This window comes from Lepidothrix coronata, unplaced genomic scaffold (genome assembly GCF_001604755.1).
Source record: "Lepidothrix coronata isolate B3197 unplaced genomic scaffold, Lepidothrix_coronata-1.0 Scaffold6, whole genome shotgun sequence".
In the NCBI taxonomy this organism is placed as follows: Eukaryota; Metazoa; Chordata; class Aves; order Passeriformes; family Pipridae; genus Lepidothrix; species Lepidothrix coronata.
This window is the reverse complement of record NW_016690186.1, coordinates 81,164-105,926: the sequence shown is the minus strand read 5'-3', so window position 1 is coordinate 105,926 and position 24,763 is coordinate 81,164. Positions and strand designations below refer to the sequence as shown.

The 24,763-nt window shown below is 39.0% G+C and overlaps 1 protein-coding gene across 8 annotated transcripts in view; it reads left to right on the top strand.

Moving 5' to 3' along the window:
- Positions 1-23,542, top strand: part of LYN (LYN proto-oncogene, Src family tyrosine kinase) — a 51,922-nt gene extending 28,380 nt beyond the window's left edge. For all 8 annotated transcript variants that reach the window (XM_017833639.1, XM_017833623.1, XM_017833598.1 and 5 more), the window contains 5 exons: positions 5,715-5,897; positions 6,782-6,858; positions 14,837-14,990; positions 16,736-16,867; positions 21,911-23,542. In XM_017833639.1, the coding sequence (XP_017689128.1) occupies positions 5,715-5,897; positions 6,782-6,858; positions 14,837-14,990; positions 16,736-16,867; positions 21,911-22,113 (749 nt within the window). In that variant the 3' untranslated portion in view covers positions 22,114-23,542. The remainder of the gene's footprint in view (positions 1-5,714; positions 5,898-6,781; positions 6,859-14,836; positions 14,991-16,735; positions 16,868-21,910) is intronic.
- The last annotated feature ends 1,221 nt before the right edge of the window (positions 23,543-24,763 follow it).

Here is a 24,763-nt window from a genome sequence, read left to right as displayed (position 1 = left end):
GTTATAATAGTAATAGATCAGATGAAGGTGATAATGATTATTATTAATTTTAAGGTGTAAGATTCTATAGGTAAGGTATTTCTGAGCAACTTAAGAGCGTATCCCAAAGCTTGCTAGAAGACACAAAGCTATGAAAGGGTCTCTGATGACCCATAAGAGTGGGTCAGTCTGGCAGGAATGTCACTGCTTTGAAGAGATGCTCTCATTTAGAAAATCAAAGCACAGATTGGTGCTGTTTGAGTAGCAAATTATACACACAACTGCAGCGTCATTCAGAAAGCTCTAGTTCAGTCATAGGTGTAATCTTTTGGTATAAATCATATAAAAATGCAGGCAACACATCACTATAGAATAATATAGCCAAATTCAGCCTTTTATCTGCCTTCATGAGAAAAGGCTTAAGAAACCCTTTAGCTATGATATACATGAATGACAGTTTAGATATTAGTCAGGACAAGTGTCAGTCATTGTGCAGTTATTTCTGTTTAATAAATCAGGACCAGAAATGTTCAACTGACACTGAAATACCGTGGAAGACTTTTTGGTAGGAGGTAGTCAACTACTTGAAGACATAGATCATTTTGGGAAGTGACTAATTCTGCACAAAGGAATAAAACTTTAAAAGGGTGTTTCTGGTTCAAGATGTTTCCTCTTGTTTGTGTCATTATTTTAACATCTAAATTGGGCCTAACCCCTGTGTCTGAAATGCTGCACTGTGAGAAAAATTAATGTACTGTAAAAGCGATCACTGTGTTTCCTCTTCTCTGCTTCCTTTCTGAAGCAAAAGAAGATGATTTGCATGGCACAAGTCTCCTCAAATCAGGAGCATGGTTAATACTAGAACCAAGGAAGTTCAAACTGGGAAGCGAATATTAGGTCAGCTGTGTGGTGCAGGGTGTCAGCAAACACTGTGTATTGTAATGATCAACCAGGGACATTGGGAGGTATGTAAAGGTACTAAGAAACAACCTCATTGTTACGCTGTCCTGACTAGAGAGCCAGTTGTTATGCTACCACCTCACATACAGCAAAATTATTTTTCAGCTGTACTGTGAATTAAAGAGCAATACTATCCCATGGTTTAATTACTAAATAAATTTCTTCTTGATAAAGGGTACTTACAATTCTGGTTTCAGAGGGAACAGTGTCCCACTCAGAGGAACTGTGCTTCCTAGTAAAGAAAGATGTAGAGCTACTAGAACTTTGTGGCAAAGGGTCACAAAGATTATGAAAGGACTGGAGCACCTCTCTCTTGAGGAAAGGCTGAGAAACCTGAGACTATTCAGCCTTGAAAAGGCTTGGGGATCTTATCAATGTATGTAAATAGCTGAAGGAGGTATGCAGAGAGGATGGAGCCAGGCTCTTCTCAGTGGTGCCCAGTGACAAGACCAGAAGCAAAGGGCACAAACCGAAACACAGGAGGCTCCCTTTGAACATCGGGAAACCCTTTTTCATTGAGTGACCAAGCACTGGCATAGGTTGCCCAGAGAGGCTGTGGTGTCTCCATCCTTGAAGAGAATCAAAAGCCAACTTGACACAGTCCTGGACAACCAGCTTGGTTGGGCGTGTTAGACCCTGGTGCCTTCCAGAGGCCCCTTCCAACCTGAACCCTTCTGTGATTCTGTGAGACACGGGAATATAGAGATAATACTGTTATTGCAATGTGAAGATAGGAAAATGTATCTTTTATAGTATTTTCTTTTTAGTTTGTCCATAAGTACTTTCTGGGCTTCCACGTTGATATCTTCTTTGTGAACATTTTGGAGCTTATACTGTGGGATTACTAAGAAAACTCTAGGAACAAAAAACAAGCCCCTATACCCCCAAAGCACTTGGCTGTGTTCCTGTATGACCCATGCAGAGAATCTTTGTTACCTATGGAGCGAGCAGCTGAATCTCCTCCAATTCTGAAGAGTTCCTTTTACACTGAGAAAACTTGCTACCAATTTCTCATATTGTTTATCACTGCAAGTGCAATTTCTTCACTGCAGTTATGTGCAATTTTATGCATTTTATAAAGACTTTCTGTTTTTAGGCTATCAAGTTAGTGTTTAAGTGTGCAATTTGGGCATCAGCTGTGCTGACACATTAGATGAAAACAACATGGCAGAATTGTGCTCACATTTTATGCACTGCACCATGGAAGTGGTTAGAAAGCTTCAGCCCCCACTCTCTGCCTTCCTATTTAATGGGCTGTATGGAGATGAGCAAGAGATGGAGCTACTGTTTTTGTGTTGTTCTGTTCTTCAGCTGCGTGATGGCTGTAGTTGGTGAAGAAGTGAAGTGCTGACCTGCAATAGGATGCAGAGAAACTGCTGTTCTCAGTCTCTTCCCTGGTCTCCCCTGCAACAGTAACCGCCTGAGATATAATCTTTCTTTTAATAGTGTCATACTTCTGTAGCCCAAACAAGTTGTTTCCAGTATATGCTGCAGGGAATTACTGCAAAAGCAGAGGAAGGAGAAAACTGCATGTTGTAGGCTTGTTCACAAAGTTGTTCATCTTTAGACCTAGAGATCTGGTCAGAAATGGTAGGCTCAACTTCGTGATTGTCTGTTGTAAGTTCATATCACAGCTTGGCCTGATTAATCTTGTGCAAGAATCTGAGGACAACCTGGGTGTCCAAGATACTTCTCTGTTAAAATAATAGTAATCAGCTCCAAGATAGATACCTGAAACACTAAATTTTTTTGAGGATTCTATTCTAAGATGTAGAGAAGAACATTGCTCATAGTGTGAGACATCATCATACATTCCTCAAACTTTCATACTACTGCTTGCTTCACATTTGATTTTTAACAGAAGCTGAAACTGCAGAGAAACTCACTTCCTGCCATGGAGTTCAGTGCATTTGGGCAGCTACTTTGGTGATGTGACGAAACAGAGCAGCACTGCAAGAGCAGGGTCTATGTTTTATGCATTTTTGTTCCTAGTGTGCACTGATATGAAGTGAATCATGATGCTCTGTGGCATCAATAATCCATGAAGAGAATTCTCAAGCAGGGCTAAGAGGAAAGTTAACAAGGCAAATGCAGCCATTATAGTGTATTTTATTAATAAGGCACATCTTGCTTGCATTTCAGGTGTAAAAGATTCTCTTATTCAATAACCTCTGAATTAGAATATTAGTAATATTTGTTTTGAAGGTGTATTTTCTTTTGCAGCTGTTAGAAAAAAAAAAACAGAGTAAATCGTATCACAGAAATCCTTTTGTTACAATAAAAGACATCTAAAATGAATGAAGAAAACTTACTGGTACATCTCATTAGTATTAGAAAAGATATTTGACAACACATAGATGAGCTGAATGTTAGTTGCAAAAAATCTGAATTTTATGTCAGATGTTCTAGATCTAAGCAAGAATTTCATTGCTTATCTATCTTCTTGAATTCACATTTAGGTAGCAGTCCTAAGTTCATTCAGCAGACCATAGTTCATTCATATGATATGGCAAGCAATACTGTGACACAGCAAACACTGAGTCTACACCCAGAGTGGGCTCAGTTTAGCCAAGGCAGGTGTTAGTGAATAGTTCAGAGCCCCAGGCACTGTAGGAAGCTGGGGGATGATGCCATAGTCACCCCTTCCCACAGCTCCTGGCACATTACTGGAATCCTTCTGTGATGCAGATTAAACCTTAAATTTGCTGTCACTAAAGCTCTTTGAGGTCATCAGTTTTCTCTCCACCTGAAAAAAGGCTGCAGTTCCTTACCTGAACAGTTAGAGTCTGCCTGCAAAGCAGATTATCTTTTGGGGCACTACCACAGATGTTCTCATAGCAGTGATAGGTGACCTGGCATAAGGACTAGGACTTCGTTGGGCTGGGGTGGTACAGATGCATACTAAAAAGATGCTGCCTGCTCCAGGTCCAGCCCAAACAAAGCTAACACTGGTTTTGCTGATAATGTGAGTGGGAAAGGTGACAAATTCCAGTTTTGCCAAGCTCTTAAGGTCCACTTTTTTGTTTGTGCTCATAGAGTTCATGACCACCTTTCCTCAGGGTTTTGGTGTCCCATCCCTGCCAATACCTGATTTAATAAATGAACATAGAAGTAATCAAGATCAATTATCTCTAGTACTCCCACCAGGTATTTGCTTTGTATATTATGACCAGACGGTCAGAGAAGACTTTTTTACAGCAGAAAACCTCAGTGTCACTGAGGCATTGCAGTAAAGCCAAGTTTCTGTAAGTAAGACCCTAGTTTGATAGATTTCTGTAGTGAATGTAAAATATTGTTACATAGCTAATGGTGTGTTGCTCATAATTGCTTCACAGAAATAATGATATTGATTAGTATGTTCAGTAGAGACTTCAACAAATTGGGAGTGGAAATCATGCTCTGTTTTAGAGTATGGGATGGAATAGTAGAAATTATAGAAATAAACTTTCTGATTCTTAAGCAGAAAGAAATATTTTTTATACCTTTTTCTCTAATAGATATAAATATATGCCTGAGCTTTAACAGCAGATTTGACCTGTAGCTGTAATTTTTTACTGTTAGGTAATTTAGAGAAATGTCTATGTTATGCTTTGACATGACCATGTTTGGAAAAATGGATTTAATAATTGTGGAGGTGAATATTTTGTGATTGACATAGTGGCTTTTCTCAGGTGATGATTCTTCTTCAAAAAAAGAAGATGCAGTGGTTAGAGCAATCACTTAAGATCTGGGAACTAGGTCCTTGCTTTGCCACTGATTTCTTTTGTTAGGATAATAGTGTAAGGAAGCGGTAGATTCCAGTTTGGAGGTGGTGATAGTCTGCATTGTTGCTGCATAAGGCAATGAGTCTATATCATTGAGTCATGAAAGTTTTACCTCTTCTGAGAAATATTTCTGCAATGTTGCAATGGGTATGACGGGGTACAAAAGTGACATTTATATCCCTATCTCTTTCTTTCTATTTCTTTTATTTTTTCAAATTAAATGACTTCATGAGATAAACTTTAGTATCAGTGCTTGCTACTCTATTTTTAATACTATTTTAACATTTATTTAATGTTTGGGAAAATCAGAATATTATTCTCTCTACTTTTTTTGTAACTAGACTATTACATTAGAAGGTTTGATAAACAAAGAAGTGAACCACAGCCACAGTCTCCTTCACTTTTGGCATGAGCTATGTGATAAGAAGTTATCACATTTTAAATCTTGTGCTGAACACTGCAGGATTGCAATCCTGGCAGTGTATCCTTGTTGGTCACAAGAACACTTGTTTGATTGCACTCTCCCGTAATGCTCCATTTTGAGCACTGAGGGTTACGGAAAGGATTAGAAGCATGAGACTGGCATGCATAAAATAGCAAAAAGTCATGGGATTTAAAGATACTCCAGAATCTTGCAGTCAGTCCTTGGACGCTGTTGGATTCTGAGAAAATTTAAGTGGACTCTCATTAAAACAAGTCTTGACAAGTTTTTATGTACTACTTGTGAATGAAAACTTGGTATGAAGTCAGATCACTTGCTTGCTTTATTTTAATTTTTTTTTTTGAGATAACTGATTTCTAAATATAAGGAATGGATCATTTTTCACTGCAATGTTGTATCAGTTGCAAAATAAAAAGGAATTCTAGCATTTGTGCTACATCTGGCACTTGCTTTCAGACTCTTAGCTATTTCTGGAATCTAACATCACCTGCTTTACAAATTCCTGCTAGTTGGGGTGCTGTGTGGTGCAGAGTGACTTCAAGTGCACTGATTGTATTCCCTCTTTGTAGGTTACTATCACAATAGTACGAAAGTAGCTGTGAAGACCTTGAAGCCTGGAACAATGTCTGTGCAAGCCTTCCTGGAAGAAGCCAATCTTATGAAAACACTTCAGCATGATAAGCTCGTTAGGCTTTATGCTGTAGTGACCAAAGAAGAGCCTATTTATATTATAACAGAATTCATGGCAAAAGGTGAGAAAAACATTGGATCTGCAAGCAGTGTTTTAGGTGAACTCTTCTGCTTCTCCTAAATTAGTCCCCTTTCTTTAAAAAGGAAGGAATGATAGAGTTATTTTTTGAGTGCTCAGGTATTAATTGAAGAAGAACCTATCCTTAAGATGGGCTGAGGCTTTAATTTTGTGATCAATTGCTGCATTTGTGAATCTGAATTTACAGTTTTCTTAAATGCGGCATTTTTAATTGTTTCTGAATCAGAGGATAACCTCAAAATAGCCCTGGTTCCTTTGGACTCCCTGCCTAACTTTTGTTTCTGGTATCATAGCAAGGCAATTAAAATATACCTTAGAAATTGCCTTATGTGGCCCTTGAATTGATAAAGGTGTGTGTAATAAGGTGAATGAGGTGTAGTCTTGCAAGGATGGCTGCACTACTAGAAAAGGACAACCTTTATAGAGCATTACTGCAAAAAATATGCAAGGTTTCCTTCTCAGATGGTCTTGGGTGATAGTTTTTCTTGCTTTGTTCTGTTTTCAAGCAATTTTGTGTTGAGGTATTTGTTCTTCATGACTTGGAAAGGACTGATGTGAGTACTTCTACTAGACAGTTCCTGATGGTCCGTAGGCTAGCATGCTTACCAAACTCAACACCACTAAACTGAGATGTGGTCTGATGGGAGTTTTCTACACCCAGGAAAATGGCTAAACTCAGATATCTGACATGCAGACTTGGATGTTACAGTTGGTAAAACATGCGAAGAGACTGTCTTATTATGGTCAACTTGAAAATACATCAAAACACTTCACTGCATCAATTTTGTGATCCATAACATTGGGGACTGGTGTGACCTTTCTTTTGGTAATAAGCTGCACTGACTTAATCTTTCTCTGTTGTAACAGGAAGTTTGCTGGATTTCCTGAAGAGTGATGAAGGAAGTAAATTGTTGCTTCCAAAGCTAATTGACTTCTCTGCTCAGGTAAAGTTTAGGAAATATGCTCAAAATTAGTGGGGTTTTATTTTTTTCAGAGTCTGAAACTCATGCTAGGCAGCTTTATCTTCAGGGGTTTTTGCATAAAAAATTAATTTTCAAATAAATTTTGAGTAAATAAGGTTATTTGAAAGGAGGAAATATATAAAAGAGGTTTCAAAGGGAATGTGTGAGGTCACTGCTGGTAACTGACCTAGATGTCAGTGAAACCCTGATTAGATGGCAGCAGTACACATCTGCTTTCCTTTGTGGAAAGGCTGCTTTCAATTTGAGCAGCTATGTGTTGAAAGTGTAAGTACAAGTTTGTGATTTTGTGCTTAGGAGATTCCTTAAATGTTAATAAATGTGTCATTTTTTTACTTCTTAAGTTAGGTTAATTGGTCAAACGTCTCTTAACCTCAGTTGACTCTACTTGGTTTCAATTTCTTATGTAAGTTATTATGAAATGATGTTTCAGTATACTAGTATATGATTCATGAACCAGGATGATTGTTTCAAAATACACAAGTTATCCCATGTCATAAATGAAACCTGGAGAGAGAGACCCCAGAGTGATTTGTGTTTCACAGCCTGGATCAGAGGTGCCCAGAGCCCAGTTTTTTGTCTTCGACAGTTACCAACACTACATGTCCAGGGAGGCATGTAACAAAAACAGAGTAATAATTGTGGTTTTGTGAGTTGTAGTTCATGTTACTAATAGGTAATGAAGGCATTTCTGTTAGGTTATTGTTAATCAATCTTTTAGGGTTTTTATTATGCATTGGAGTTTACAGATATTTGTATCTGTAAACTATATCTATTATTACAGTAACTTGTTGTAACTCACGAAGAAAGATGGGAAAACTTTAAAAGGTATGGCAAAACATTCAGGATTTATACCAAAAATTCACAATAAGAATATTATATAAACATTTTATATAACCATTGATATACAGATAAATATAAGATTAGAAATATTTCTTTACCAAGAGGGTTATCAAACAGTAAAATAGGTTTCCTAGAGAGGCAGTCAATGCCCCAAACCTGTCATTGTTTAAGAGGCATTTGGACATGCCCTTAATAACATGTTTTAACTTTTGGTTAAAATGGCCTGAAGTGGTCAAGCAGTTGGACCAGATGATCATTGAAGGTCCTTTCCAAATAGAATTATTCTATCCTATAGTATATTACATATCACGTGTTGTTATGTAGATGTTCAATATATCAAATACAGATTTTTATTTAATATAGATCCAATGCAGGAGCAATTTTTGTTATAATTATTGGTTTCGTGTAGCTATAGGCTTTCTAAGTTTTATGAATTCTTTGAGTAATTTGTCCTTGAGAATTTAGTGGGATAAAAGCTTTGTAGATGTAGAAAACCTGCTGGATCCCAGGTCATGGCCTGAAGAGATGAATAACAGTGGGCAGAAAAGAAGAAAAAAAAGGGAACTTTGAAAATAGTGTGTAAAATTCAAGGGAGAGAAGAACATCTGTAAGCAGTGATATGAAAGGAGACCTGAGATGTAAAGAGAAAAGCACATGTAGTTTCACAGCAGTGGAGTTAGGGATGTTGTGTTCATTTTAAATATTGTGTTTACAGAAATTTAAGGCTTAAAAAGTGCAATGAACTAGAGCAGAACTCTAACTGTGTACAACTTGGGTAAATCACTTCAAGATAACAGGGGTCAGAGATTGTCATTTACAAAACTTTGAAGGTCAGGTCACTTGAAATGAACATCACTTGTCACCGTGATCTGACAGCAACCTCTCAGAGCCAATTCCTGCACTTGGCATCAGAGGCCAGGACCTTGTGCTGCACAGGTGATGTGAGAAATCCCTCTTGTCACCTCTTTCAAAAGAAATTCCTGAGAGCGAGCTGTGCATTGGCTTGGAGTGATCCTGAAGGGGTTTTCAGGAATGCCTCCCTGAGCATTTCTGGCTGCAGCCCAAACAAAACTTTGGAACAGAGATAGCAGGATTTTTCTTGTGGAAAGAATCTGTAGAGTTTTTGAGCACATTTGTAAAGAGCCCTTAATGCCATTGGGTAATAACAGGACTGTGTAGAATAGACTTGCAGGCTGCATGTGTGTGGTTCCAGACTAGAGATTTCCCTCTGACCAACACCGATGTTCCACTGGTCTTCTCTGTCTCTGACAGTCTGAATGTTAATTGATGGGTCTTTAGGGTAAAAGATGGGACAAAAATATTTTCAGACCTTTGCTAAGGTAGTGGCAATTTTACTGCAGACCTGTGGATCACACTTTTCCAGAATGTAGGCTATATATAAAGGAGAACACAAAATGTATGTAGCATTTTTGGTATGCCTCTAGTTTGTACAAATGGAGCACTAATTTACTCTTACAGCAATGATGTTAACCTCTCCATAGAGCTAAGGGGAATGAAATTTGGAGAGAGATGTTTCAGAAGGGGTTAAAAATAATATGGAAGGAAGTGGTGAAGTTCTTAACATCAGGTTGGTTTTTTTTCCTTGGTGGACACACAGTCATTACTGTCTAATCACACCATTCTGGCAAGGCAGTTTGCCAGACTGTCCCAGCTTCTCACCAACACTGGAAATGCAAGAAATTGTAGCTGAGCATTAGCTTATTTTTCCCCTCATACATCTGTGATGTTACATGACACAGGAGGGACTGAGAATGGGAGAAAGAGAGGGAAGGATATGGTCTGTGTACTATTAGAGGGCTGAAGAATATAGTGCAGGTAGATGTACAGGAACCCTCAGCTGAAGCTGATTTTCCAAGTGTTATTGGAGAGCAACAACAGCTGTGAGTTGTTGTTTGCATTGCCAGGCTGTCTTTTAGTGCTCCACTTGCTGAGCTTATTATGCCTTTGCCTTGAACAGTCTTGAAAAAAAAATATGTTTACAAGAGGTGAAACATTCTGATTTTGAAAATGAGGACTGCTGTCCTAGGTGAAATAACACCTTTTAAAAAGTAAGCCTTTCTCAAGCAATATAATCAAGTATATAATCAAATATACTCCTGCTCTGCTAAACTGATTTTGCTGTTTTGTTAGATGAACACACTCACTGATGGCCATTTTTGACAGAGATAGCTGTTACTTGGTTACACTTACATCTAGTGCCTACTTTAACTTACAGCTGCGGATTCTGGATTTTGATGGTTTTCTTTCTGTAATAATGGTCATGATTTATGAAATTAAGCTTGTAGAAAAAATGGCAAAAAAATGCTTGCTAGGAAGGTGGTCCAGCTCAGATTCTAAAGCAATCTGCCCTCTGACAGAGCTGAAGGTATCTCTTGTGTTTTAATTAGTGCATATGAACAGGGGCAGGGGGAAATCTAGTGTTAGCTGTGCCCTGGCAAAGACAATTTTATTCACTGGAGATGAACATTAGATGTCTCTGAAATGAGCATGTTTTAAAGGAAGCTGAGATTTGCAAACAAATCTTCAGGCACGTACTATCTGCTTTAGTACAGAGCAGAGCTGTGGCATCTCCCGTAGAAGTCAGCAGAATTCTCAGTATGTCGGACATGCCAGAAACAGCCAGGAATATGGAAAAAACAAAACCTGAACCTGCCTCCCTGCCTGCATGGCCACTGTTTGTGCATGGGTCAGCAGCATGGCAACGTCTTTGGCTGCTCTCACGGCTGCCTCGCATCTGGCAGGCATTACCTGGCACAGGTGATGAGTGGTTCCCAGTGGTTCCCCTTGCTGGGCTCTGCCTGCCAGCTCAGCCAGCAGACTCGGGGAATCCAAAGGTGCCACTAGCTGTTGATTCCTGGTTGCAAGTGGGAGTGTAAGCAAATTTCATTGCTTTGTCCATGATCTACTGCCAGATCTTGCTAATGCAGCGGGCCAAGGCGGTCCACATGGACATTGCCCAAATTCCTCTTGGTCATTTACAGGCAACAGCGTGGCTCCTTCAGCACTTAAGCAACTGGCAAACTCTGGATTTTACTAGTTGTTTTCAGTCTTGCCTTAGAGGAAATTTACCCAAAGAGCCTCCGGTTCTTTGTTTCACAGTTCTTGAATTCGTACTTGCTTCTGTTTGATGAGATCTGCTGAAAATGTATGATGGGAATTCAGAGAACCTTTTGTATGTGTAAACTCTTCCTGCTTCTTATGCAAATCCATTACCTTCCTTGTAGCACACACATGCAGAGTGGCTGTGGTTAGGAAAATGATATCTGTTTTTACTGAACATACTCATGGTATAACTTTTGAACTGGTCAAAGCTTTGTCCTAAAAAAGTCTTTTTCTTTCCCATGCAGTGCCGATACTTTCATTAGTTCTTCTGTGACCTACAGCTTCACTGGCAACTACTTTCTGCCTTCTAAGGCTACAGTGTCATTGAAATAATAGTAAACTTAGAATAAAATTAATGGAGATTTTTAATGCAGTGTTTTAATCCCTCCCGCCCCTCTCTTTTAAGGTCACAGGGAAAAGTCCTAGATTACAATTAATTTTAAGTCTTATTTGGCATTGTGACATTTCTACTGCATATTCCTTTTCAGGCTTCTTTGATTTTTAATGATACCCTCTAATGTTCTAGTGCATAATTATATACATTACTTTAATAATACCTTTTTTCCCCGTGGGTCTGCTTTGACTACATAGCTGCTTGACTGGATCAAGAGGAATATGATTTTGCAACCTTTCCTGACTTCACCTTTAGGATAAGCACTGCTGCAAACTGAAAATTGTTATGCCACCGATAAATCACTTGAAGATATGTGTCTTTTGCAATAGTTCTTCACAGACAAAGAGTCACATGAGGATGAACTCTCTTTTTGAAAACTCTGTGATCAAGAAGTGTGTTTTATTTTATTATGCGTTTGGACATTATTGAAAGGTACCTGAAAGGTACCATTATTGAAAGGTTAATCCTAGACCAAAGACAGCTCTGTCCAGATGAACAACACATCTGCTTCAAACCTTTCGAAACTGCAGACTGCTTTTAGTGAGGCTTCTCCCTAGGAACTGAGAGAATTACCAAATTTAAGGCAATGTGAAACTCAGGGTATCCTCTGCTTAAAATGCACCAACAAGATGCTTGTGTCCACCTAAGAGTTTGGCACTCATTTCCAGTCGGGTTTTTGGGATGCTCTGATTCACCACCAGCTATGGGCCTGAGCAGCCCATGTGGGCAGCTGAGAGCAGCTCTAAGGCCACTGTCCCACACCTGCCATGACTTTTAGCTGAAGCTTTACAGTTACAGAGGCTGTCTTGTGGAATGATTTATTTCTCCCAGAAGACCTTTCTCCCATTCTTACCCTGCGTGCATAGTTCCTAGTATGTAGGGATTTGTTGGTTGGTTGTTTTTAAAAGCATTTAATTTGGGTATTCCTAAAAGTGTGTCAGTAGTTCATTAAAGGTGATGGGGAACTGCTCCTTTCTTGGCAGTAACATTTGTGCAGTGTAGGCAGAATCCTCTCTTAAAGGCCACAAAACATATTTGTGAAGTTCAAATTAGCTTTCCCATCCTGCCTCCTGAATAGAAGTTCCATGTAACCGAACAGTCTTGACAGGTACCAATGATCATTAAAAGACAGGGAAAAAGGCTTTAATTTTCTTTTGTTCACATGAATTTCTCTACCATTAACATATCATTTGGCAATGAAAACCCAACAATTATCATTAGAAGTTATCACTTGGGCTCTGGCACCCATTCCCTTGAACAAAAAAATCTTAATTTTTTTCTTTCTTCTTTTCCCACAAGCAAAGATTTAACATGACTAGACATGTGAATTCAGTTGTCCAGTTGCTGTGTTTCCCCTCATCCCATTCAAAATTCCTTGCTCATTATTCTTTTCCTACTTTGGAATTTTTTGCATGCCCAAGTACTTGAATATGCATGGCTTCTTTGATTTTTTCTGATTCAATGCAGTCAAAACCATTGTCCTGGAATTTTACAGAAATATAGTTTGTATTTGCTGAAAACGTAATGAATAATTTGTTTTCACATTCTTATTTGTGGCTAATCAGATGATGACTTCGGTGAATCTGGCAAAAATAAGAGAAAATAAAATGGTCTTTCCAATGGCTTTTCTTGGTTGGACTTAGGAATTAAATATCACTATCACAAATGTCTCTTTTGTGAAGTGGTTCTTCACTCCCTAGCCAGCAGTTTGCTCAAATATTAAATTTGTGCAGGGAAGAAGGAGAAAAGTTGGTTCCTCTGTGATATTTGATGTATTTTTGGTGATATTAGTGTCTGCATTTTGAGTGTATCTGCCAAGCTGGCTTGTCCAGCCTCAGCACTGATCTTACACCAAAACCTTTCTTTTCATCTCTCCTTCTCCCCAAACACAAGTAATGGCATGGGGAGTAGAGAGAGGCAGAGCAAGCTCTGAATTAAATACTGCTCTTCTATTGTGAAGCAATTATTGTGTGTCTAGTAAGACTCTCTGTGGCAATTATTCACTAGTAGCTCCTTCTTTCATTATAAAACATCTTATTTCTAGAAAATGTGAAATGCAGGTGTTCTTCATTCTCTTAATTGTCAGAGTTTCTTTCTGGTTTGATGTGAGAACCCTCCCTGCATTGTATAAGGGCAATATCACACTGCTCTGAAGAATATATTGGTTTGTAAGAAGAGGTTTGCAGTGGAAGGAGGTGGGAGGGCAAGTGGCTCTATTTTTCCATTGCTTAAACCGAAAAAGAGGAACAAAGACCATGTGGTTTTGTGTTGTAAGTGTGTGCCTTTGCAGAACCCCTCAGGGACTTTTTAGAAACGGATAAGCAGAAGTGATGTTAATGCTTTCTTAAAATTTGGTCAAGTGCTCCTGCCTGCTTTACTGCATGGCAGAAATTAGCACCTCTGGTGCTGAGAAGGGATCTGTCTATATGTCTTCTCCTGAGGTGGAGAGGAAAGAGCCTGTGAGGAGGGCGCTGGGGGCTGGCACTGGCAAAGGACTCTTACTGCTTTACTGCTGCTTCACTGGCAAATCTGAGAGTTTGTGTGTTCCTCAAACCATGTGGGCAAGAGTGAGTGGTCTGTCACCCACCCACAGACATCCCGGAGAGGTACTTGTGGCACAGGTTGGACTGTGGCTCTTGCCTGGGAATGGCCCATCAGCAGTCTCACAAGAAAGATAAAAACTGACAGCTCACAAGAACAGGTTTTACTTCTGTTTTTTTCTTAGCTTCTCCTAAACTTTTGGACAGAATAATCTACACATCAGTTTATTTCTCTGAGTTTAGAAACTATTATTTCAGTTTGGATTTTTTTTTCTGAAAAGTAAAATGTTTTTCTTTAGGAAAAAAAAGGCAATCTGGACAAATACTAAAACAATCATCCCTAGTGCCTATTTTGAGGACATTAATCCTCTTTAACTTGGTTTGGAAATCAGTTTGGGCTGCTGAAATACAGTTATATTTCCTTATGATAGTATCTGAAAACTGGCTGTTGCTAAACGCTCCTCTTGTATGAACAGGTACATGTTGTTGTAGAATAAAATAAAGTTGTTTGCCCTATCTTAGTAATTGTTTCCTGATTGCCCAGGCCTTTACTGAGTAAATAGAAAGCTGTTGGTTTTGGTGGTTTTTTTAACACTCTCTGCTCTGTTGCTTCATCAGGCCTTAAATGGAACATCTGTATCTTAACTTATTCATTCCTTCCATTTTCCTAGTACTTGGAAAATAAACCAGTTAGTAGTTCGGGAAAGAGAATATTTTAATAGAAATCTTAGGAACATTTTAATTAAGATTTTGTTTCAGGAAATGTCTTTCATACGTGTCTAATCCTGCTAGTTGTTATTCACCCAAACAATTCTTTCAGAGTTGTTACTACTGTAAGCATAGTTTTACAGGACTGGATCTGCACATAGGTTTTCCATGGCAACCCCCTTTTCCTTGCTTCCATGTAAAAAATGCTCCAAAGACACCAATAATGAATAAATGGATGCGGCTTTGCTGATACCTTGGAAAAACAGACAGGTCAGAGCTGCTGATAGAGTTGTGTGGTGTCAAAATATCAAAATAGCTGTTCTTTTGCTTACAGATTGCAGAAGGGATGGCATACATAGAAAGAAAAAATTATATCCATCGAGATTTGAGGGCAGCGAATGTTCTGGTTTCAGACTTACTGATGTGCAAAATTGCTGATTTTGGACTAGCGAGAGTCATTGAAGACAATGAATACACAGCAAGGGAAGGTATGTCTTTTCATTTTTGTCTTTAAAACTTCAGCCTCTGGGAGGCAGTGAGGCTGTATTTAACAGTAACATGGTCACCAAGGACAGAAAGTCCTGTAAAGACTTCCTAGAAGCACCATTCTAATGCCAACAACTTCTAAAAAGAATAAGGAAACAAATAACCTCTCTGCGCTCTCTGGGCTTTTTGATGAGTTTATTTTAAATAGATTTGAAAAACAGAGAAACTTAACTGCACACCATTTTTTTTTAATTGAAGAAATTAATTACACAGCCACAGCTTCCATCTAACAGAATGAAATGCCAAGAAAATATGATCTTTTATTCTCTTCACATCCTTAATTCCTAATTTCAGATAGGGAAAGGAAGGAGCCCTAGCAGGTGTAGTTGCTGGTAACAAGAAAAGCTTTAGCAGGACTGGTTCCCTTTTAAAGCTGCTTTGGGAGCTGCAACATTAATTTGCATGTTCAGCAGCATTGCTGCTACTTGTAGGGACACTGGAAGACTGGGTCATGTCCCTGTTCAGCACATGGATAGAATCTAAGAGTGCAACAGGGTCAGGAGTGGCAAGAGGAAAAACATGCTGTTAAAGATACATGTTTGGGGTTTGCCAGGTGTGTTTTGCTAATGTTGTCAAGGATCCTTTCAGGAAGTGTACAGCCAATTCGTTGTAGTGAATAGTCTTTATTTATGCTTCCATGCACAGATTGCATAAGGGTAACTTTTCAGAGTGAGTTTGTTGGCTAGCTTTCCCCTTCTCGTTTCAAAGACACTATGTCAGGTTTTCACACAGTCTGGATGGAAACTGGTAACGCAGGACAAGGGGGGAAGAACTAAAGTATGAGGAAGAAAGAGAACAATGCGCTACAGTTGAGATTAAAGGAAGATGAGCTATTCTTCAGCAGTCACTGAATTACAGTAATTCAATATATCAGAGCAAAGGGTCTGATTAAGCAGTTTTCAGAGGTACAGACCCATATGTGTGTGTTTTAGCTATCTCTGAACGTTGTGTATTGATTAAACTAACTTTTCACATTATACTTTTTTTATGTTGAGTTTCTTTGATGTGTTTTCTGCCATTCAGAAAAGTTTTCTAGTGTAAGAATGATAGAGCAGTCTAAAAAGGGGTTAGAGACAATCTGCTTATGTTGCTTCTCATTGTCAAAAGAACTAATGTAGTATTCACAACAAATGCTGCCTGAACATTTTTCATTTAACTGGAAGGAGTTTGCTTTTATTTGGCAATTTCTGGAATCAGTTAGTTATATACGAAGAACAGTAACCTAAGATATGATTTTTTTAAGGTATGTCTTGCTACTGCTTTTGCATCTATGGCTGAATGTGAAATGCATTCAAGTGTATGTTCAAGCCAGACTGATGTTATTTAAAATAGGGAAAGTTAGTTAAAATCTTGTGAAGTTCCAGGTGATGGGAATTGTAAGATTGTTGCCCGACCACTGGGCAGAAGGGAAAACAGTGACTATAATTTTAGCAACAATTCACCATACCTAGGGATCAGAAGGTGCTATGTAACTTCCAGCATCTTATTTGCCCCTCTGACACAGGACATGCAGTGTGGCAATGTGCATCCTGCAGCGCATCTCTGCTGATAACTCTTGTATAGAAGGAATTCTGGTAATTTTGCTAACTTAGGTGTATCAAAGGCGAGTCATTTATGACCTTTTACTGACTTGATATTGAGTGTTTAAATTCGCCTTTGACTGTTTGTGACTGTACTTCTTTTTTAGGTGCAAAATTCCCTATTAAATGGACAGCACCAGAGGCAATTAACTATGGATCTTTCACTATCAAATCTGATGTGTGGTCATTTGGGATTCTCCTGTATGAAATTGTTACATATGGAAAGATTCCTTATCCAGGTATGGGCCTGGGTTTTTACTCTGTATTTATACTTTGGTGTTAAAAAGCAAAGAAAATACACAAAGAAAGAGCTGGCTTCTGACAGTAAGTGACCCCAGTGATATTTGAAAAATATCTTACAGGTAATCTTACTGCTTTGAGAACTTACAGTCACTGTACATGTAAACCACATGCCTCACTGGGGTGAATTTTAGCTAGGAGATTAAAGGCACCATGAACACATAGCTGTTTTTATACTTTCCAAAGGTGTTACATTTGCAGCAAATGCTGCATTGTCACAGATCTCTGCTTTATGAACAGAAGCACAGTCCCATTGTGAGGATGCAGTGCTGCAAGTTCTAACGGTGCTGTGTAAGCTGCTGGGGTTTTTTGTAGGGTAATATGTGAAAGTACTAAGAAAGCATGTTTTCACAAACAAATAGGCTGTAATAATTTGTCATTGCTGGCTAATCTAAACAAATATGAAAGCAGACCCTAAGGCAGTGTTGATTTACCGCTAAGAATATTTACTATTTGTTGTTCCATATAGCTCAGGTATGAGGCTGCAGGGGTGTACACATCAATTGTAGCTGCATTTAGGTAGCTGTGAGGTGGTTATGTGCTTCATGTTTCATTTTTCATTGTTAAACACAATATGTATTAATGTTTCCAGCACACAGACACTGCTTGTATGAAGGGGTTTTTTAATGCACATGAAATGGTGACATCTCAGGCATAGATGATTAATTCTGGGCAACAGACTGCATTCATTAAGCTTACTGAGGTTATGGAAAATTGACCTAAATTCTCTTCTCTTGTGGGCAAATGGGGAAAGTACAGCCTTGCTCACCTGTACTGCACATATCATAAGATGGAGTAACTTCTGAGAAGAACTCTTGAGATCTTGACGGGAAAGGGAGAACAGATACTTCATCCAAGCAAAACTTTCCCGGTGCTTCCAGTGCTGCAGCTCTTGCTGTTTAAACAGTGAAAACATTTTCACTACCACTTCATGAACAGCTGGAATTCTGCATCCTGAACTGCCAGAGATGGTTAAGAGGCAGACCCAAGTCCCTGAAATGACTGAACACCTCTGGCCACAGGGAAATGGGACCTCCAATGAGACTCAGGCAGCAGGAAAAGGGGTGATGGCAGCCAACTTTACACTATGTTATGGAAGAACATATCGACCTTCCATACAAGAGGTAGAGCCAAACCAGACATTCTCGTTGCACTGTAAGGTTCTAGTCCAGGAAAACACTTAAGCTCAGGACTAGCCTCCTTAAACTTCAAGAGGTGATAGGGCTGCACTTAGCACAGCTAAGTGTTTAAACATATGCTCTGGGTTGGTTTGTAAGTAAGGGCTATAAAATATGTGATTGCATAGCAGGTCCTCCCAAAGCTACTCTAAAAAGTGCTCCTGTCCCCAGAAAGGATCAGACAGGAGTTGTATGCAGCCAAGTTAACAAACATTTCTTCCCACAGTCAAGATATCTTTTTTATTCCCCTGTTAGCACATGCCTATGTATCCAGACAGTTGCCTGTGCTGAGCTAGGCTCACAAGGTTATTTCTGGATGCCTTGAAAATTGTCCTTCCCTGAGCAAACCTACACACTCACCTGGAAACCAGCACTACAAAAATACAAAACCCAACCCAATACTTAATTCTGCAGCTAAGTCTGCTTTCTCTTTACCTCCATAAACCATATCATATTTTTATTTTAGGAACAAAGTCAATCTGTACAGCAGACACTGTACAGCTGTAGTACTGTGGGAAAATATCTCTTCTAGGGCAAGTCTGGGCAATATTTTTTTTAAATCTGGGATCATTTTTATGAGCACCATAAATAGTCCATGCACTGTGGATTCATTTGTCAACCAGCAATTAGAAGTAGAAGGCTCTTGACAGCATATTGGAAGATTTTAAGAGTTTGCAGGTATTGCTTGCATTAAAAAGGAAGAGGTATATATATCCATTTTAAATAGAAGTATAAATTGAAATAGCCTCTTAGACTGAAAGTTGATACTGAGAATCAGAATCACAGGAAAATAAATGGGTGACCCATTTACTTTACATGAAGAAATATGACAGATTTGGGCAAATCACCCCAGCATGGCTATAGTAACCTGATGATAGGTTGTAACCAGCAGCCACTGGAAAGAGTAAACTGATTTTTCACTTCTAATTGGAATGCTTCAAATTATTATTTTCAATTATTAACCAGCTCCAGTAACCAGAGAGTATTCAGCATAAAGCTGCATATGAAATGGTTTGAGGTGAAACTGGCAAGTAGTTAATACCTGTGAGGAGAATCTAGGTAAGCAACTTGGTAGGAAGCCTGACTAATCAAGAAACTTGGAGCTTTTATGATCTTTGTTCTTAAATTCCAAAAGCTGTTTCTCTTCCTAAGAAACTCAAAGCAATTAGTGGGACTATAGGTTCAGGAACTACCTCTGAAATATGAAACAAGTTTTAAGATTCTCTTAAAACTAATGTCTAGGTGATTATATAGTATGTCAAATACTGGCAGCATCCACACTTGCATTCCAGTTGTGTCTGCTGCTCTTCACAAGGTATGACCCTTTCTGTACAGTTCCTTCGTACCACTGTGTTCACAACATTTGCCAGGCTCTAACGTAAGCAAATATGACTTTGAGAAGCGTAACAGGTACCGCAGCATAAATTAACAGACATGTACTAAAACTTCAGAGCTAATGTCCCTTACTAGCATTCAAGAGGGTGTAAGTGTAATAAATATGCATGTGGGATAGATTTCTTTTACTAATTAGGATGTAGTTATGATGAGACAGCCAATTCTCTAGGCACAAAAAAAAAAAAAAAGGAAAGGAAAAGTTAAACAAGTAGCTATTTTGAGAATATTGCATGGACTGTGGGTAAGCATTTTTCTTTTAAATAAAACCCCAAACATGTGTAAGTACATACATGACGTATTTACTATGGGATAATGATGAAAGTATTTTAATTTTTTGCTTCTGAGCTCCAGTAGTTATTTACCATAGTTTTCTTGTGGGGCAGATGAAACACACACTTTGTCTTTAGCATTTGGGATGTAATAATTGGTCCTGCAGACACTAGATCTAAGCACAATCCTGTAAAGTACTTAAACCCAAAAAATCAGTCCCACTCTGCCCAACAGCAGCAGTCCTCATGTAGCAGCACACAGTTAACTAAGACTTTGCATAGTATTAATAACTATTTTACTGCACATACTATATACAATCCCTTTCTTTAAGCTCAAGCAGTCAGATCACTGTTCTCTATAAAATGCTTTATTGACTTTCTTCCTGTATTTAATTTGTCTCTATAGAGCAGTAATTCCTTATTCTGTGACAACATGCCATTCCACTACTTCAAAATACTTCTTTTCTGCACATGGGCAGTATTAACTCAGGAAAACTTCCCTTCTCTTTCCAAAGAGGAACTGAAAATACAAAAGATGTGCCCAAAGTAAGCACTTTAATCAAGACTCAGATTACACGGCTGATGGTATTTCTGGAATAGGCTAAAGCCAAAAGGCTTGAGCTGAAGTCAGCTCATATGAACTATAGTTATCTTGAATAATCCAAGTAGTTATACTGGATAAAGTTGTCATTTGGTTGTAATTCAAATATGTCCTTACCTGCCAAGTGGCTTAAATCATAGCCATAGTAGTCAGATAATGTATACAAAGATCTGCACAGTCTGCAGCAACAGAGCTGCACAGCCACCAAGTACTCGGGGGAGCACCACATCTGAATCTCACTGCTGACCTTGCCCAGAGCAGGACCCATCCTGCATCCTCTGAGCCAAGTGTAGCTGCTCTCTCCACACCTCTGGGGAGCTGGTGTATGCAGCAGCAGTGACTGTCACACATGGACCTGGCCAGAGGCAGAATTGCCTGAGAAAACCACGAGAAAATGTAGTCTTGGGCAGAGCTGCACCACGTGGAACATTCAGCCTGAGAAGCGGCCAGTGGCTGCGGGTGCTTCTTGCATGGCCAGTCATCAGAACAAACAGCATTCACTGAGTACAGAAAACTTAGAGTCTGTGTCCCGGAGAAGGTAATCCTGGCACCATTACTCCACTGGGTTGCATTAGATTTGCATAGGAAGTGACGAGCCAAAAGGCAGGTTTCTGGGTAAGCCTAAAAAAGGAAAAGCTGGCCCTAGCATAGCTGACCTTCTGAGAGAAGGTGTTGAAATCGTTCTATGAACCAGTCTCTCAAGGGTTTGATAAAGCGGGAGGTGTGATGGGAAATAAAAAAAGTATGGAAGAAGATGATGGAGTCTAGGGCAGGACTCTCTCATGTGACGTTAGTTGGCATGTGAGACTCAGAACACGCTTCTTATAGTTACAATTCATACTCTCTAAAAGAAAACCGTAACAGGGAAACAAAGCAAAGCTCAGCACAGATGGCAAGATGGTTTTGCATGACAGTTACAGGACAAGGAACAAGGGAGAGGAACTTGCCTGTTACAAGTACGGATTTTATGAGTGACTGTCTAGTATCTTGCAATCAGCAGCACTTACAGAAAAGCTGATGTAAAAGAAAATCTGAAAGTGTGTTACTACATTGGGCGGGGTGACTTGGCAGCAGAGTCCCAAAGGTAGGCTGCTCTCCATCTCAGTCTGGATGGGGTCTACAGCAAGCAGGTTAGTAGCACTGCAGCTAGAGACAAAGGCTGATGCCAGGGTGGGCTTTTGCTGTGAATCTCACTGCCACTGGAAGCAGAATAAATGGTGGCAGAACTGGTCAGAAGAACAGAACAGAGATGGTTCCGGAGACGAGAATTATGATCTTGTTAGACTTGGCTCTACAGAAGTTGCAACACTCAACTGCAGAAATGGAAATCTTCTCCCCAGGATTTTCAGAGCAAGTCCCTCATTGTGGTGCACACCTCAGCCTTGTTTATTGAACTCATGCTAGTAGCCACTCTTTAAAAGTAGCACTAGTCTTGTATTACTGGGTGAAGGTCTTTAAAGTGAAGTAAATAAAAAAAGTAATTTCTCTAGGAATGGAGATAATTTCATAAAATCTTTCTTTTTTTTCTTTTTGTTAAAGGTATGAGCAATTCAGATGTGATGGTTGCTCTTCAGCGTGGGTACCGAATGCCACGCATGGAAACCTGTCCAGCTGAGCTTTACGATATCATGAAAACATGCTGGAAAGACAAAGCAGAAGAGAGGCCAACATTTGATTATCTACAGAGTGTGCTTGATGACTTCTACACAGCAACAGAAGGGCAGTATCAACAACAGCCATAGAACAAAGAACACTTTTTCTATTGACATGGATCTTGGCACAGACTATCATTTGGAGAGACTGCTCAAAACCAATTACTTCATGAGTTCAGATGTCTTAACTGAGTGTGGAAGCTGAAACACTGAAGGAAAGAGTAATTCTGCAGAGAAATAATAATGTTTTTATTTGTTTAAACCAGTTCCTCTAAAACTTGAATTTCTCCTTAAATGTTCTGTGTTTTGCATCTGCAGAAACATCTTAAAGCAAATAGGCTTTTTGGGGTAGGGAAGGAGAAGGAGGGAAAGCCATCAGGCCCTGGTACAGCTTGACAATGCCTTCTTAGGTTCTAAGTCATGCAAATATGTTACAAGGAGACCTTTATAAAGCGGTGAGAGGATCCAGGAACAGCTGTTTTCAAAAGAACAAGTCACGAAGAAGAACTTACAGATTTAAGACATGCTGATGTTCTTAAATAATCTTTTTTGAAATACAGCATATTGTGAAAATTATTTTTATATACTTGTTTCACATTAGTATCTGGCATACTGTCACCTCTTGTAAGACTTTCTAAACAGATTTCCTTTGAGGAAGAGTTATGTATATAATTCTTTACACAGAAAATAGTTCTGGTTTACTGCTGTATTACTCATACTAAGTTTAAAATCATTTTCAAAGCATCACAGATGCAGAAGTACAAGATGAACACCCATGACGGCAGAAGCAGCAGCACACCTGGCTCTGTGTTCAACTTTCAGCTTCCCACAAGGCCAAAGTCATCATCTGAAGTCCATGGGAAAGCACAGGATTGTGAAGGAAGTTAACACTTTCATTGCAGTTGCTGAAACTGTTACCAGTGAAAATATTTTAATCTTCATTTTTAATCCTCTGTGATTATTCCTGAATATTCCTTATATTTTTGCTGCTTTAATCAACTAACCTCAAATCTGTTTTAAAGCTAAAACTAGCTCTAGCACTATCAAAACCAATTTGTGGAAATATGCAATAGGATATCAAGTTACATTGCAGTGACACTGTACTTTGTTGCTCCGTATGCAAATCTAATTCTTAAAGTGAATGCAATTTGCTAAACTCTGTATATTGAATTGTTCTATCAAATTACTTACCAAAACAGATGAACTAGTACAATTGCAATGTAACCACTTTTTGTTTTTCAAAGTGACACTGGTTCTTACAACTGAAACCCAGTACACATCTTTGCCACCCTTCAGCCCAATTATTTAGGCAAATGGTACTTTGCAGAAGCTTAAAACCTTTCTGATAAAGCTTCAGTGTGCCTGCAGTTGAAGTTCAGCAGCAGAAATATTCATAGCTTTTCTTTTCCATTGGCTTCCTTCAGTCAAACTGTGCCGTTTAAGCAGACTATCAGTTAAATATGTAAATAGTTTCTATTGTATGGTGATTTTTAATTTTAATAAACACACTTAATCTGAAGCAAGTTGTGTGGTAGTAATTTGAGATAAAACAAATGGCTGATGTTGTATCCACAGTGGTAGCTTCATGTGGAACAGAGAAACATCTGTTCATCGCCACTAACAAGATTAATGGATTCTGGTTTCCTTACAGCCATTCAGCCCTGAGAAGCTGTAAAGGACCAAGCTAACCATTTTTGCATCCTTCTTGTGGTTTCTTTCTGACCTGGAGGGCATGAAGAGAGGAAGCCAGTCCTCAGGTATCCTTTAAAACAGCTTCTCAAAATCCTTTAATTTAATAGCAACACAGTCCTTTAGCAACTGTTTGGAGAACATTACAGTTAAGTACAGGCTAATACTTCACTACAGGCTTCATTTTATTTTAAGACAAAAAAAAAAAGGCATAAGAGCAGTGGCTCTGGGAACAAGAGGTTAGTGTTGGTAACATACACTCTAAGACAAGAATATAGTCAAGGTATAGCACTAGATAGTTTGAAATGCTATTATGAAAAGTTTCCAGTATTAGCCAGTTCTGATGATTTTTTAACTTCTGTTTGAATATTGCTGTTCCTAAAATAATTTGTACATAACAGCTTTCTTACTCAGGGGATCAACAGTCAGTGTCTGGTATAACTACACCAAAATATTTTTTAATAGCTGGAATGGTTTGTGTGGGAGTAGAATAATATTTTATAAATTCTACCTTGCAGGGATTATAGGCCTTTACAACTACTGAAGCTAGATAACCCTGTTCAACAGAAACAGTTCAAAACATGAGAGAAGTAGTGGCTGAAGTGCAACATCTACAGCCTGGTTAAAGAGGTGTCAGAGTGGTTCCTCATACCAGCATTTGCGTAGACCAACCCAAAACTCTAAAGACCTGGCAAGAACAGTCGTACCAGAGAAGGACTGTCCTCAGTGTCACACAAGAAGGCTGCACCACCTAGTGTCTCCCCAGGGAGGGTGAGGTTCTTGCTCTGAACTTGGTCCCCTTTCCACTATGAAAAACACCATTACAGGGACTGATCCATCCAATTTTCTTATAGATTCTACAGCAAGGCTCCAGCACTTGCAGGCATGGTACTTTCACAGTAGTTAGAAAAAAAGCTCCCCCCTCACTGACTGAAAAGGTTCTAAGAAGTCTATTTCAAATTTTATCATATTCCAGTCTTCCAACCTTAAGTTACTAGATAACAGCTAAGTAATATAATCAGGGCTGTGATTCTTTCAACTCAAGATCATC